We start from the raw sequence: 16,604 nt of genomic DNA on the forward strand, positions 1-16,604 counted from the left end.
TTTCTTATAGAAAACGCCTTTAATAATCTCATACAATTTTTTATTAGATAATTATTGAAGGCGTTGTTTGTTAAAAACACATATTTAGTATTCATTAAAATTTTTAAGGCCGGATTATTCAAGGCGTTTTAATTAAGAAACGTCACTTATATCAAGTCGTGGGTAGCGTTTATAAGTAACAACGTAACTATTTGAATATTTAGTGACGTTTTGATAATAAACACCTTAAGTTTTATAAAAACACGAAAGCTAGCGACGCTTACAAAGTGAATGGTCGCTACAAAACTGTCGCTAATATGTAATTTTCTTGTAGTGAAAGCTTGTTTCAAGGTAAATTATTATAAAAAGAGAAAGCTGATGATAATAGAGTTCCAAGTAGAGAGAGATCAACTTACATCAATATAAAATTAAAAAATCTTATATTTTTTTAACCATTAGTTTTAATAAATTCAAAAAATGAAATAGACAAGTTAAAAAAAAAAAATCTCATCTCTTAAATACATTGAAATCAATAATTAAAAAAATTAAAATTTTTTATATAATTTGATTCTTCATATATATATATATGTATGTATATACTGCACTTAAAATGCTTTTCAAATTCTCTTTTGGATTATCTAATATTTAGCATCTAATAACTATGAGTGTTTGATTAGACTATTGGATATAACAATAATCGGGATTATGTGTTCATGATCAATTGCAATGAAAAATCCTCGATATAAATATTATTTTTATATAAAAAAGCCATATATTAAGAATAAGAGAAAAAGTACAAATATAAAAATTTAAATTTAAACTTTAATATTATTTTTAAAAATAATTCTATGAATTAATTGGATTAAATATTAAATTTAAGTTTAAAAGAGGCAAATCAATATTGCATATATATAATTTCACTTTTTTTTAGAAAATTTTCCTCCTATTCAGCAAATGACAATTTGGTATCCCAAAAAATTACATTAAATAATGAGAAGGGATTCACTTATAACGATTTAAATATTATACTTTTTTATATTTAAAAAAAATTCTTAAAATTATGTTCATATATCTCAATAAATTATCACAGTTTTCAATTACAAACATAGTAACCACAACTATAATTATGATGATAAAGTTGATAAATTGGCATGTCATGTCAAGATGTAAGAGATTACTAAGAAAACTGAAACCTTGGTTTTGTTTGGTTTGTTTGAGAATAAGATGAGGTCCTTCATTCTGCTAGTTTTCATTGCTTTAATGTCAATGTATCGTAATTAATTAATTAAAATTTAGTATTATTTAAAATTTATAAAAAATATATAAAATATACATTTTTAAATGTTAAATTTTATAAAAATAATAATTATTATTGATTAATTGTAATATTATAATAAATTTATATTTGATGTATTATTTATATAAATTTAATATAACACTTCGAGTAAACATATAATTTTATAAACATTTAAAATAAATATAAAAAATTTATCATGCAATGATATAACATAATTTACTAACAATTTATAAAATATATACATAAATAATACATCATATATATATATATATATATATATATATATATATAATACACCATTCCACCTTTTAAGTTTTCATTATTATAGGGAGTTACATTGAAACACATAATTTTCATTTGATCACAATCAGTAATTTACAGTTACAAAAAATTAACTCTTAAGGCAGTTGTTATTAGCCTAAGCTTATTATGAGCCTTTAAAGACTAGTTATTAGTCAACTTTCTTTTCTTCTTTTTTCCCACTCATTTAAACACCCTTTTTCTTGGGAAGATTCATATATAAAAAAACCCTTTTTCGTGATTTAAATCACTCATACACACTATGAGAAACACTATTTATGTTACATTCTGCTTTTAATCTCATATATCAACCAATATTTTCTCTTTGTATCCCCCGATAACTAACTTTGTGAATCTCACAAGCACATAGAGCAAGGATTAAATAAGCAACGCCATGCATGCATGACGGCGCACCACCTTCCACAAATAAATATCCACTCAATAATTACTACATTAAGATCTTGATTTAATCACTTCACTTCTTCACTATATATACAACCATTACCGCCTCTCCACATTTCCAAGCCCCTCCCCCCCCACAACTTCCCAATCACAGCATATTCAACCTACTTAATTTCCTCTCGTAGTCTCAAAAAAGAAATGGGAAGTCACTACTCGCTTAAGGGTTGGTCTAAGTCTGAACTTCATGCGGCAAAAGAAGAAGAAGAAGAAGAAGAAGAAGACTCTCCTTTTCCACTCCAGCTTCCTCTAGATTCAAGGTGGCATTACATCAGTTTTTCTACTTAACTTTCATGGTTTCTCTTCTTCTTATGAATCTTCTGCTTGAAACCTTTCAGTGCAAGTGTGCATTGGCAAAACCATGAGTTTCCTATAGTCCCAGAGAGCTTTTATGATGCTGTTCCTTTGATGAGCAGTTTCTATACGGATCCTTTATACGCTTCATTGTGCATTGAACAAAGTTCAAGTCTAACTCAAGGTGATTTATTTTATATATTTCATACACTGAAAAAATAAGGAAAATTTTTGTAATTTTAGTATGCATCTTTGCAGAGAACATCCTACTTGGTTATGAAAATGGCAATGGATTTTGGAATGAGCTGGATGCCTTGTTTGAACCCAACAAGCAAATGTTTTCTCAAGGTAACAATACTGGAGAAGAATTGAAGGAAGAGAGGAAGGCTAAAAGATGCAGGGAAAAGAAATGCAACAGTACTACCAAAATGCTGTCTAGAAAAGTTATCTCCCAATACTTTTACATGCCTATAACTCAAGCTGCAAAGGAGCTTAACGTTGGGTTAACACTATTGAAGAAAAGGTGTAGGGAACTGGGAATCCATAGGTGGCCTCACCGCAAGCTTATGAGCCTCCAAACTCTTATCAACAACTTTCAAGTACATTTCATCCTTGGGTTGATCCTCTTTTGTTCTCCATTTCTTTCTATTTTTGGCTAATGGATTAACTTGGGTTTTGGTTACATGACTAATACAGGAGTTGCAGAAGGAGGAAGGAGAGGAAAGTGAAGGGAAACTGAGGGAAGCATTGGAGGTTTTGGAAAAGGAGAAGAAGTTGTTGGAAGAGATGCCTGACTTGAAATTGGAAGACAAAACCAAAAGACTTAGACAAGCCTGTTTCAAGGCAAATTACAAGAAGAGAAAGCTGATGATGATAATGATGGAGTCACAACCGTCTTCTGGTGGTAGCCGCCTAGCAAGTTTGGGTTTAAGTAGAGCTCATGACATGGAAAATGAAGAAGAAGAAGAAGATGAAGAAATGAAACCTCTTTTGTCTGACTCTTTTTCATCAACCAACATCATGATCTAAGTCTAAGAAGTGACTTCATCTCTAACAATTAATATTTGTGGTTTATGTTGCTTTCTTTTGAACAATTTGCCAGTTACATGTATAAAGATACTATGAATATTGACCAGATGAAGTTTTTTATGTTTCTCTATCTGATCATTAGAAGGAGTAAGAGATCGCACTTAGAAGTGTAGGAATATCAAGTTTTGTTCAACTACTTCATTTCTTTTGAACTAGTGGTGGAAAATTAAATTCAATTAGATATATTGACAGCAATCTTCTATTTCATAATTTTTACATTTTATGCCTTACTAATTTCCACAAAATTTTGTAACATTTATAGTTACTTTCTTTAAATTTGTTTAAAAGGTAATTTCTTCTAGATAGATGCAAAAGAATTATCCTTTTGATAAGAGTTACTTTTTTTACTTCAATAATAAAAAATTTTGAAAAAAATCAATCAAATTGAATTCATTTTCTTATCTCCAAACTATCGCCTGAACTCATGTTTCTTCTTTAGTACAAAAAAATCTATGATCTTGATATTGGGTATTAACTAAAATTTAATTAGCCCATCCGAAAGATAAAACATGAATATGGTTTGTGAGAAGTATTTTACTTGATTATAATGCTTCAATTCGACGACAGATGAAGTGAAGAACTGATGCAAATTACAAAATTTTGTTGTTTTCAGTCCATTCATTGACATCATTGTTAAGATATTATTTACACGAAATACATTAAAAACGGCCTAATATGGTGAATATTTACTGAGAAATGTACTATTTTCTCTATGTAATCAGGAAATGGTAACCGACAATCATCTGAAGCTATCAACAAAAATCTTATCATTATTATTAAAGAAAGTTGAATTTAGCACTCAATTATACAATAATAAAAGTAATGTAGCGGAATAGCCATGTTATTCCAAAACAGTCAAATGTACAACAAACTCTGAGAAATGATTACATTCTTCTCATCTACAGCACCAAAATACCCTTTAAATTTCCTGCTCTGTGATCATCATTGGAAAAGGAAACTAAAAAACTTCCCATTCTACAAAACTGGTACTGATGAAGGGAGAAATCGAACAAAATCACCAGACTTAGCTATCTCTCTCTTAAACATTATTTTGAGGAGGTTAGAGCTTCAAAAACTTTAGTTTTAAGCAGTAATCGGTTGGTTCTGCACAAATGCAATTCCCTTCTCAATGCTGGCCTTCAGCTCTGGCTTAAGAGCTTCCAAAGCCTTCTCTTCATACTCAGATAACCCTGCAAGGTCAGATCGAATCAAAGCTTCAATCCCTTTCCTTCCAAGCTTGATCCTGGATGCAAAGAATGGAAGATCAGTCAGATCTGACTGCACAAAAGAGCACTCATAGACATCCCCGTCTCCATCCAGAGCACGAAGGGATGATTCAACAAATCTTGCAGCTGCATAGGCCATGGACAGGGTGGCAGACCCTGCACCTGCCTTCGCCTCCACGACCTCTGTCCCAGCATTTTGAATCCTCACAGTTAATTGCTGCACTTCTTCATCAGTAAAGCTAACAGAGGGTTTCGTCTTTGACAGCAAGGGTAAAATGGTGATACCAGCATGTCCGCCTACAACTGGAACATCCACATCAATAATCTTAAGGTTTTTCTTCTGAGCAATGAATGTGTTAGCTCTCACAACATCCAATGTGGTAACACCAAAAAGCTTCTTTGGATCATAAACACCCTTCTGCTTCAGAACTTCAGCAGCAATTGGTACTGTAGAGTTAACTGGATTGCTAATAATGTGGATGAAGGCATCAGGACAGTTATCAGCTACAGCCTCGACCAAGGTCTTCACAATGTTGGCATTGATGTTGAAGAGGTCATCACGAGTCATACCAGGCTTTCTTGGAACTCCTGCAGGAATAACCACTACATTCACACCCTTCAAACAATTTCCTAATTCAGAAGCACCAGTGAAATCCAGAACTTGAGATGGAGTATTGCAGTGACTGAGGTCAGCAGCAACTCCCTTGACATTTTCTATATCATAGAGGTTCAGGGCTGAAACTAGCGGGGACATCTTGATTAGAAGTGCCAATGGCTGACCTATCCCTCCATCAGCTCCAAGTATTGCCACTTTGTAAGTTGCCAGAGGCTGTAGGCCATACTGAGGCCTCTGGTTTGCTTTCTGTGCTTTTAGTGCAAAAGAGCCTCTAAGAGCTGCACTGCTTTCATTGCCTAGGAAGGAGGATACGGATTCACAGTTCACAGAAGTTGCTGCCTTGAGACCACAGAAACTTGCAAGTAAATTTTGGGAGGTGAACCTTACAGCAAAACGTTTTGTTTGGGGAAGTGGGCTCCCCCTGCTTCTAAAGGAGACAGTTGATCCAATCAAGAAGGTAGTTGCTGATGTTGTAGCCATCTCACACTATAAAGGAAGGAAAAGTGTCAACACCTAGCCTACAGATACAAAACCAGATATCAAGTAATATAATCAACAAGCTGGATGACTCACAACCAAAATTTACGTTCTCATTTGCAAAAGTAAAAAAGAAGCAGATGTCATAGACAAACAAATAGATGCAAAAGAAATAAACATGAAGTTCATATATAGGAATGTTTGCATCCTAAAATATGAAAAACAAAATATTAAGCATATATTTATATCTCAATAATCATGAATTAGCATTGAAAGGGAACAAAACGAAAAAGGAATTATTAGAGCCATTATGCCTTTAGATCAAAGGCTGGAAATAATAGCAGGGGCCTTCCATGAAACCAACGGTGTCAATTCATATTCACTATCATTTCAAAGCAAAATGAGCCATTCTCGTCCTTTGCAAAATCCCTCTGTCATCTGAGAAAATCAGATCCTAGAAACCTTATAGAAAAACACTGAGATCCCATTGCGTTTGCAGCACATGTCCAGTTGACAAATCTACTCAAAAAGACAAATCAGGTTTCTTTGCTATATAAATTGGGATGCCATTTCCCAATAACTTGGTTTTGAGTTACCATAGTCTTTCTATTAATCAAATATCCCTTATCCATAATCCACAAATCTTGGATGTTGAATCTAGGAATTTCAATATTGAGGACCATCTTTCCCCTTTTACAAATCACCCTTTTACAAATCATTGAAAATAAACACCCAGGTTAATTTTTAACTGTTTGCTCGGCAGCATCAATAAACAAGCTCCTCTTCGCTCACGAACATTTACTCAGGCAACAGAAGAAAAATCAAGAAACAACTTTCCCCAACAACATAGCATACTTTTCAAGAGATAACCTCAAGGCATACATTTCTATCAAAAGTATAACAACAAACTAATCATAGAAAAAGCAAAGAAAAGAAACAATAATCCCAAGTTCCAAGCTGAAAATGAAAGAAATATTAATCAAATAAAGAAATCGAAAGCAGCAGATCTAATCAATATTGCATCTTAGTCCTTTACTAAGAAAAGATTACAAGAAAAATGAACATCTTAAACAGAAGAAACTAACACAAAAAGAATCACAAACAACCAAAGAAACCAAACCCAGAACATAATATAGATAAATAATCAAAACCCAAATCATAATTTGGATAAATAAACAAAAGCCTAAGCTTAGATTTGAAGAATTATAACTCCAAATGAAGAACAAAAATAAAACGAACCTCGATATCTGAACAGAGAGAGAGCTAGCTTAAATGAAGCGAGTAATATATAAGAAAAATGGCCGCTTTTTCAGCTTTTGATTATAGGAAACTCCGCCAATGAGCTTGAACAAATCACCAAAAATTTTCAACCACACCTACTCTTTTAGCAGCGCTGTTTTCTGTTTCCCAAAATTTTTTCTTCGTTTTTCTTTCTGCGTTCCGAATGCACCGCCGCTCACGGAAAAGAATCTACCCCAAAGCATTATAGTTTCTGGTTTTGTTTTTTCACGTTTTGTTGGCAAGAAGAGATGGTGACCGTTGGCTGATGGTTGAATTGGTGCTTTCCACGGCTTAGATTAAAGCTTGCGTTTGCGCTTTTACTTGCCTTTATTCCTTCTCCAAATCCATTTAATTGCTATTTTGCATGGTAGCTTATTTTGTTTTCTTGTCAGTTGTCAAATATTGTTTTGGTTATTATATACATCAGAAAAAATCAGATTTTAATTCAAAAAAAATAAAACCAGATTTTATTTAGTGCATAGGAAAATGCAATTTGTTCGTCTCTTGTTTGGTTTCAAAGGTTAGGAGCTTGAGTATCTGAATGGTACATTAGTATATTCATTGAACAGCTAACGTAAACAAAAGTTTAAAAGGAAAAGGCTTATTACTAACCAAAAATTAAAAATGAAGATCCTGAGTTATTTTTATTTTTTGTTCATATGAGATTGTTAGAATTTTAAATTTGATTACTACTAGAATTAAAAATTCATAATTTAAATCACAATAATTAACTTTAAAAATTTAATATTTTATTAACAAATTACATGAACCAGTTTTATTAACAAATCCTATAGTGCAATTTTATTAACAAATCACTTTGTTACAATTTTATTAACAAATCACTTTATTGCATGACTCTATTAACAAATGATTATGTAATCATTTGGATTCAAAAATGCAGTATGATTAAATTTATCATACTTTCAATTGAATTTAAACATCAATTTCAATGAAATCAAATCAACATAAATTTTTCATTAAATTTTTTTTAATTATAATTACAGTAATTTTTTTTTCAATCATAATTATAATAAATTTTATTACTGTTTTCAATCTCATTATAATCAATATTACCGTTCTTTCTAATTGAGCCTATACCAACAAACCAGTCAATGACTCGACTGACTCTCTATCAACAAACTGCACCAACTCTGCTCCTTCAACAAATCATGCAACTCCATTAATAAACTACGCAGCTGTTAGGAAGGACAATAATGTTGGGTTCACCCCTTAGTTATCTAACCTATGAATAGTAATTTTGTACAGTTACCCGCTACAGTGTACAGTATAATTTTATCTACAATATCACTACAGTGACTTGCTACAGTGTCTTTCGTAGTAGGTCTCTATCTTTTTCTGCTACAGTGACATCTTATTTTCTGCTACAGTTGACTGTTACAGTGTTTTCTGTTTGCTAGTCGTTGGTGCCGAATGAAGTTTTGTCCTTTTGTCTCGGCTGTCTATTCTGGCTTATCCTAGATTAGAATATGCACAGTTTATCCTTCCATAGCATTGTTTAAGTTAACCTCTATACCATGCACACCTACTGACCTACTATACCGGTATCAAGAAGGATGGAAGATGTGGAACAAATCACATTCTGGATCTCCTTAATCTCCCCAATCCCTTAACGCACTGGATGAAGAATTTCATAACTTAAACAATGCTATGAAAATATAAACTGTGCATATTCTAACCAGGATAAGTCAGAACAGATAACCAACACAAAAGAACAAAACGTTATTCGGCACCAACGACTAGCAGACAGAAAATACTGTAACAATCACTGTAGTAGAAGATAAGATGTCACTGTAACAGAAAAAGACAGAGACCTACTACAGAAGACACTGTAGCAATTCACTGTAGCGGTATTGTAAATAAAAATTCTACTGTACATTGTAACGGGCAACTGTACAGAGTTACTATTCATAGGTTAGATTTTTTCTATTTAAAGCCTCATTGTAACTAAGCTCGGAAAGGAAAATTCTTCTTACTTTCTCTCTCATACACACACTCTCTCTACAATCCTTTTTTCTGTCCTCTATTTGTATACAAATATATATAGCTTTTGTAATCCTTTATATATAGATCCTTTTCGCACCCCCTTGTAAATGATATCAGAGCTCTAGACTTGTACAAAGGTTTGCTAAAGCTTGTATTGCAGGTTCTACAATAAAGATCTACTTATTATTCATCTTATAAGATTTTTTTTACTCTTACTTGCATCTTCTTCTTAAGCTCTTTGTTTCAAAGTTCATACGTGCATATCTGAGTTATAGCTGACTTTTATGGCCTGAGTTACCTTTTGTTGCTAGCGTTTCAAAACGGCACATCGATTTTAAACACCAGAAACATGAAAACTTATGAAAAAAATTCTTGTATTTGTCAAGATAAGTCTTATAAGCATGACTTGCATATAGATCCTAAATATGAATCTAGTAATATCAGCATAAGTAGAACTGTAAATGGTTTAATCGATTTAACTTCTTCTTTTTTTCATAAACGTTTTGTAAAAATTGATAATATTAAAGATAAAGTAGATATGCTTGTAGAAAAGATGGACCAAAAGCATGTTTCTTCAGATACATCAACAAACTTTGGACCACTTTATTATGACAATATTATGATGAACGATGACGAACCCTCATCTTCCTTAGCAAAAAAGAAACAAGAAGAACTTGATTTTGACTCTTATAAATATATTATTGAAAATTTTAAAAAAATGAAAAAAATTAAAGATCCGCAATAACGAATTGATTATCTTCAAGCAATAAAGACTCTTTATGAAGAACATAAAAACCTCTTTATTAAATATAAATATCATTATATGCTTAACTATGATACAACCAGTGCTAGTAGTAATGAAGTAAATGATGATATAGTAGAAGATAATTTTGAAATTCTTGCTACTAACCCAGTAGTCAATGATGAACCACCTTCATCAGATGAAACCACATTAGAGGAAGAAAATAGTTCTGATGATCAACCATATCTAGAACAACGTGAAATTTCAACCCCTCAAATAGAGACGCATGGGAAGAGAAAAGCCGAAGCAATATCTAATCCATATATTGATGATTTAAGGTGATTTTTAAATTTATTAGATCCTGATATAATGGATCAACATCTTCCTCATTTAAAGGAAAAATATTCTCACCTAAACAAGGATGAGGATGAGATTAAACAAACTTCTGATTCTGGCCAAACAAGTCAGGTTCAGATTGAAACTCCTGTAATCGACTCATTAAACAAACGAACGGTTTCTCAAGGAGGTACTTATTTAAACTTAACCAAAGTCCCTCTTCAAAACTATGAAAAAACCATAAATGATTGGGCACTATTGTTGTCACAAGTTACAAAGAGACTTGAAACAAAGAAAGATTCCTCAACTACTTTTGTGGCACATGGCAAGGTGATGTCCATGCACGCCTGACCCCATTTACGATCTAATAGATGTGGTTGTTCTTTACTCTATTTAATGTTATTGAACCATTTTCAACTTTCACGTCACTTTCTAAAAGAAACTTACAATAATGCAGTAACATCATCACTTGAACATCATTATGATCTATGGAATTAAATAGAAATGCAACTTTGTTCTTCTAAATACAAAGATGATCTCTCACAAGCAAAGTGGTAAGAAGGAAAGGAACATCACTCTAACAAAGACCAGTTACCCGAAACCAGTGAGAATATCTCATATGTTTAGCTTTTCCATTTCCTTCCTAAGTGCATTGGCTCTCACCAAGCTCCCGATGGTATTCACAGCCAACTTTAGATCCTCCAATGGATTCCCGGGTGCCACTGTCTTGTACAAGTAACTGTCGAATGTCATTTTCTGCACATACTCGTCTGCGCACATCTCTACAAAAGCTTCCCTTGCAGGATTGGATCTGTAGAAGACCTTCTGCAAGACATCCAGAACCTTGTAAGTAGGCCAGTATGTCTTGTCCCACTTCTCCAAGTACTTCCTCAAGTCCCCTTCGTCCACCATCTTTTTCCCATTCTGTGACCCCTCGACAATGGCCTCAGCACACATTCTCCCGCTCTTAGCTGCAAAGTAGATACCTTCGCCTGAACATTTTGTCACATATCCAGCTGCATCCCCAACTAAGGCTACTCTCCCTGATAACCTACGTGGACGAGGGTGCTCAGGAATTGGGTGTGCTTCCACTCGGATAATCTTACCGCCAAGGATCTTGTCCTTTGCTCTGTTTCTAGTGGCTAGCTGGAACTTCTTGATGTCACTCTTGTGAGTCACTGTGCCAGTTCCAACCGCAACATGATCACATTTGGGGAAGACCCAACCATAGAAATCTGGTGAGACATCGTCGCCTACATACATTTCAGCAAGATTCTCATAGTACACCATTTTGTCATCAGGGATTTTGATTCTCTCCTGCAATCACAATGAGATTTCATGAATCATTCAATGACCAAGTAATTAAAGATTCAGATACATGATAAAATAGAAATGGCCATGCACAATGGCCAGACAAATTCCTAATCCTCCAACTTAACTATACAAATATTTAATACTAGTAATAGAAAGAATAACAGAACCACAATTATGAAGTCAAAAACATGCTTTCTCAAAATCAGATAGAACTTTGCTTAATAAGCTAATCAAATGCATCTGAGCTCTTAATTATCCATCATAAAAAACGAGCAAAGAACCCGAATCTGTATTTTCAACACATGTTCTTCAATTAACGATTTGTTTAACTCCATAGATTAGTGTCTAACTTCTTTAAATTTAGTGTAAAATAAACACTATGTAGGAAAGGAACCCCACCAATGAAAAATTTTGTGCTCAATTATATATGTAATACTATATTTCAAGTAAAAACCCTTTAATAACAATTCTTTCACTTCTTGACCATGCACATAAATCATTTAAGATCTGTCAGAGCCTTCTCAAAATAAAAAAAATCAAATAATAATACTTCTAGTAAAATATACTCAAAACACTCGATTGGTAAGAAGACCTCGGTACTGTTAGGTTTCAGGTTCAAACCCTACCTTACATGAATTTTCTTTAATTATTTGCGGGTTAGTCAGTTCAATTACTTTCCAATTTCCTAATTACTACGATATGCTAAAGGATGTTTGATTATGATCCTACTTTCTACTCGTTCATCCATGGTTGATCTGCAATTTTAATTATCAACGGTGAGAGATACGAAAACAATACCAAAAAAACAAAAAGCAATTTAAAATTTTAACAAAAATTATATATGAATTTAAAAAAAATACAAAAAATGTTTGACACGACAGTTTTCGAATTTTTATATTTTACATGTCACGAAATAGACACGAAAATGATATAGGATTCATCAAGTCTAACTGTTATCCATGGATCTTCTGCAAAAATAAAAATGATTCCAAAAACAATAACTCAAAAAGGGAAAAATATAAAAGAAATGAAAAGTGAAGCTACGTCTCAGAAATGTATACCTGAAATGCAATAGCATAATCATAATCACCAGCATTAATCGCTTTAGCGACTCGAGAATTAGCCCCATCAGCTCCAATCACAGCATCGACTTCCAAAGTAACTTTCTCCCCCATAGCACCCTTCTTCCCATCATACTCGGTGTAATGCAAAACATAAGGCTCATCCCAATGCTTAGGCATATCCATCTTCAAGAACAACCCATTTATGACATTAGCCCCATTCTCCTTTGCTCTGTCTCTCAAGTAAGCATCCAACACTTCCCTTCTCACCATCCCAATATACTCATGCGGCTTCAGCGTTTGACCGATGTCAACAGCTATGTTGGAAGGCGAAATCATCTTCATTTTGGTGACTCGCCGGTCGATGATGTCCAATGGCAGGTCAAACTCACCCACCATGCAAAGTGGGATGGCTCCACCGCAAGGTTTGCAGTTGTCCAGTTTGCGCTCGATAAGGAACGTTTCGATGCCACCCTTTGCGAGCGTTTCAGCGGCTGCGCCCCCGGCCGGACCACCGCCTATGACGGCTACCCTTAGGCCACGGTTGCTTAATTTTGGAGAGGTTTTGGCGGCTGACACATGGAATTTGATTACAGGTTTGGAGGGGGTAGTGTTGGTAGTGGTGGGCACGGCGGAACTACGGCGGAGGCCGGTGAAGGGTTTGAAAGCAATGGAGCTCATTTCAGAGACAGTACGTGAAAGAGAGGCTTGACAGTATCAGCAACGAGAGAGCTACATTGCAGTGTTTTTGCAATAAAAGGTTAGATATGGTAAGGGATATGAGTGGTAAGTGGCCGTTGGATTTAGAAAATGAACGGTGAGGATTGGATTCTGGATACTGTAGAGATAGATTTTGATTTTTTCTTAAATGTGGGAGGATTATGGCTAGTTTTTTGCCACGTCATATACTTTTTAAGTCAGCTTCAGTTTAAATAACTTGACATTCATACAACGTCATGTGAGTGATAAATTTTGATTTTTTATATGAATTTATTTATTAAATATTTTGAATAATAAAATTAAAAATATGGTGTACTCTATTAGATCAATTGAATATTAATTCAAATAATACATATAAGTTTTAAAAATTATGAATTAAAAAAATTTTAAATGCACAATATTTTTAAATAAATTAAATAGATAAAAATTAAAGATTAAAATAAATAAAAATTTCAAAAAAATGCTAAATTGCAAACTCAAGACCTATATTATGAATCTCACATGGAAAAACAAAAGATAATTTTAGACTTCTAAATCATAAATATTTTTATCTGACATATATTTTTAAATTAAATATATAAACTTATAACAAATATCTCCGTTAATATGTTCTCATAAAAAAAAAAAAAAAAAAAGGATCGATAAAGGTCCGACCTTGAAAATTGACAAATAAAACACTTCAGACTTGAGCTGGTGGGGCTTCTTGGTTTGTAGGATGGGCTGGATGCTATGAATCAATAAATCCTTAACCGCCTCCTTAACGCCAATCATAAATTGGGCAGTTGGCATTGAAATCAGGGCCTGCTGCCCTTTGAATTAAAGATTACTGTTTTGGAAAAGATTCTTTTCACTTTTTTTTTTATTATTTCAAAATAATTTCAATTGTTTTATTTAATGATAAATAATGTATTTTTATATAAATTTATAATTTATAATTTATATTTGGTTAAATATTTTTTTATTTTTAATTAACTTTATTTATTTAAAAACTCAATTTAAAATCAATCATATTAATATAAATCTAGATAAAAGTATAATATTCATCATTAAATAAAATAATGAAAACTTTCCTACTTTTTAAGCAACAAAAGAATCTTGGCTCTGCTGCTCCACTCAATATGGCTTAAAATTATGACTTTAATCGGTAACCCCTTTTCTCTAGTAATGGCATACCATTATTATGGTTTGGGATCACCAAAATACTGTATAGAATTATAATGGAAGTTTATAAACACTAATTAAAAGTCCTAATGTACAATGGAAAAGAATGATTTATAAATTTTTTAAGTTTTATATTTTTAATTATTGATTTTAATGTATTAATATCATATTTGGTGTATAGAATAATGAATAAAATAAGATAATAGTTATATTATATTATATTTAAGTTGTATCTAAAAAAAAGAATAGGATTACAATAATGATTAATTATTCTCTTGGAATAGAATGATTCAATCTTTTTAGAGTGGAGAGAATTATTTTTAATTTATAAAATTAAATTTACATATTTTATTATATTTTAAAAATTACATAAATAATTTAAATTGGATAAAGTTTGAGGAAAGATAATTTTTATTAATAAATAAATTATTCTATAATAATTCTTGTACAAAGTACATTTTAAATATAAAATAAGATGACGTTATTTAATTTAATCTTAATCATAATATTATCTTATCCTATTTTATTATAATTTTGTATACTAAATGTGATCTAAATGGATGAGATTAGAACTTTTTTTTTTTCTTGTTGACTTGTCTATCTCATTTTTTGAATTTATTAAAATCAATTATTAAAAACAATAGAAAATTAAAAAATTTTACACTAGCTTAAATTGATCTTTTCCATGTCCAATAATTTGTTCATTATTATATATTTTTGCTTGCTAATATATAATAAATTTCAGAATGATAAGTAGATATGATAATTTTTGACATGACTTAATGTTATAATGTTAAAAATAATATGAAAAATAATATGAAATGATATGGTTTACAAGTGACAAAATCATATATAAAATTGGCCAAAATTTTTTTTTAACATATTGATATAAATTGTGATATAATAATTTTTATATTTTAAATATATTTAACATGAAACAAATACTAAACAAATATAAGAATTTTTAGGTTTACTATGATAACTTTACTTATCTTTCTTTTTTTGCTTTTAAAAGTCTATTTGAATAGGTAATAAGATTAGTTCTGATGAGATTAAAAATAATTATGAAGATGAGATTAATTATTGTAATAATGAGATTTATTACTGTAATAATAAAATTAAAATAAGTGGTGAGATATATATTTAAATGTAAAGTAGCAACGATGGTGGAGTAAATTATAGTGAGAAGAGAAAATAATTATTAAAAATATTAAATTAAAGTTTAGTTTAATAATTTTTATTTTAAAGTTTGAATACTATAATTTTTATAACAATGTGCTTAATGATCGGTAGATTGAAATTATTTTTACTCATATTAAATTAAAAATTAATAATATTTATTTATTTTATTATTTATGTAATTATTTATTTTAAAGTCTTTCTCATCATGCTTCACATGATTTCATTTGAATTAAAAAGCTAATTTTTTTGGGTTGTCAACTGCACTTCATCGTGGTTTCAGTTGCTTCCAAACCAACCCTAAGACAGCAAAAGTTAAATTTTAAAGGAAAACCAAGTTTTAGGAATGTCAAACATAAACTAATTAAAAGGATCAATTGAAATGGATTGGTTTTACAGTAAACATCAAACATATCTTATGAGTTTTGGGGCTCTTTTTTTTTTTTATTTTATTTTCTGCTGCTCAAACAAGTTGATTCAACCATAGTTTCACCAAAGTTTTAACAATGTTGTTGCCCAACATTTTTTTATTTTTGGACAAGATTGTTGCGTGACATTTGAAAGAGATTGCTCCAATTCTCCCATTCATGAAATTGAACATGCTAGGTAAACTTACCTTAAACCTACTAAAAAGAAAAAGAAATCCGCCTACTCACCTTCAAGTTATCTTAAAAAGATCTTCCTCTTATATTATATTATATTGTTATATATATATATATATATATATATATGTATAGAAAGATAAGTCTCCGTCTAAATTTAAAAGCTTATTTAAAACTTTAAATAATTTGAATAATAATATTAAACTTATTAAATCGATCTAAATTTAAATTAAAAATTCTTTTTTAAATAGTTCGAATCTTAAATATAATATTTAAATATAACATTTAAAATTTACGCTCAATTGATAATTTTATATATTATATATATAATTATATTACATAAAATACATATTAATATTTTATATTATTGTGTACTCAATTTTATGCAAACATCAAATTAAATTATTGAAATAATCTTTTTTAAATGTATTTTATTGGTTGTTTATTTTGTCAAATTTAATATTTAT

The 16,604-nt window shown here is 31.2% G+C and overlaps 2 protein-coding genes and 1 pseudogene across 4 annotated transcripts; 1 reads left to right on the forward strand and 2 right to left on the reverse strand.

The window, feature by feature from the left end:
• Positions 1-2,176: 2,176 nt before the first annotated feature.
• On the forward strand, positions 2,177-3,358 carry LOC111303452 (protein RKD3-like). Its single transcript, XM_089765226.1, has 4 exons — positions 2,177-2,295; positions 2,374-2,513; positions 2,588-2,928; positions 3,026-3,358. Exons 1-4 carry the CDS (start codon positions 2,177-2,179, stop codon positions 3,356-3,358), a joined length of 933 nt encoding a protein of 310 aa, XP_089621352.1.
• An 804-nt stretch (positions 3,359-4,162) lies between these two features.
• Positions 4,163-7,316, reverse strand: LOC111312527 (malate dehydrogenase, chloroplastic pseudogene; annotated as a pseudogene). Of its 2 annotated transcripts, none has more exons than XR_016345222.1 (2): positions 6,977-7,316; positions 4,163-5,746 (listed from the first exon to the last, which is right to left on the reverse strand). The product of XR_016345222.1 is annotated as a malate dehydrogenase, chloroplastic pseudogene, transcript variant X2 (transcript). The 2 variants fall into 2 exon arrangements; XR_016345221.1 differs by having other exon boundaries at positions 4,163-5,778; positions 6,977-7,311.
• Positions 7,317-10,565: 3,249 nt separating this feature from the next.
• Positions 10,566-13,225, reverse strand: LOC111317484 (geranylgeranyl diphosphate reductase, chloroplastic-like). The gene is made up of 2 exons (XM_022919919.2): positions 12,476-13,225; positions 10,566-11,417 (listed from the first exon to the last, which is right to left on the reverse strand). Exons 1-2 carry the CDS (start codon positions 13,154-13,156, stop codon positions 10,716-10,718), a joined length of 1,383 nt encoding a protein of 460 aa, XP_022775654.2. The 5' UTR covers positions 13,157-13,225; the 3' UTR covers positions 10,566-10,715.
• Between the last annotated feature and the right edge of the window lie 3,379 nt (positions 13,226-16,604).

This window comes from Durio zibethinus, chromosome 9 (genome assembly GCF_047325235.1).
Source record: "Durio zibethinus cultivar Kanyao isolate XHJ-2024 chromosome 9, ASM4732523v1, whole genome shotgun sequence".
NCBI lineage: Eukaryota > Viridiplantae > Streptophyta > Magnoliopsida > Malvales > Malvaceae > Durio > Durio zibethinus.

What these genes read in the sequence shown, in the direction of transcription:
- LOC111303452 (XM_089765226.1), top strand. Translation starts at nt 2,177, where the DNA reads ATGGGAAGTCACTACTCGCTTAAGGGTTGGTCTAAGTCTGAACTTCAT. An exon ending in CAGCTTCCTCTAGATTCAAG is followed by an intron (nt 2,296 to 2,373) that starts GTGGCATTACAT and finishes GAAACCTTTCAG; the next exon opens with TGCAAGTGTGCATTGGCAAA. An exon ending in CTCTTATCAACAACTTTCAA is followed by an intron (nt 2,929 to 3,025) that starts GTACATTTCATC and finishes TGACTAATACAG; the next exon opens with GAGTTGCAGAAGGAGGAAGG.
- LOC111317484 (XM_022919919.2), bottom strand. Translation starts at nt 13,156, where the DNA reads ATGAGCTCCATTGCTTTCAAACCCTTCACCGGCCTCCGCCGTAGTTCC. An exon ending in ATTATGCTATTGCATTTCAG is followed by an intron (nt 11,418 to 12,475) that starts GTATACATTTCT and finishes TTGTGATTGCAG; the next exon opens with GAGAGAATCAAAATCCCTGA.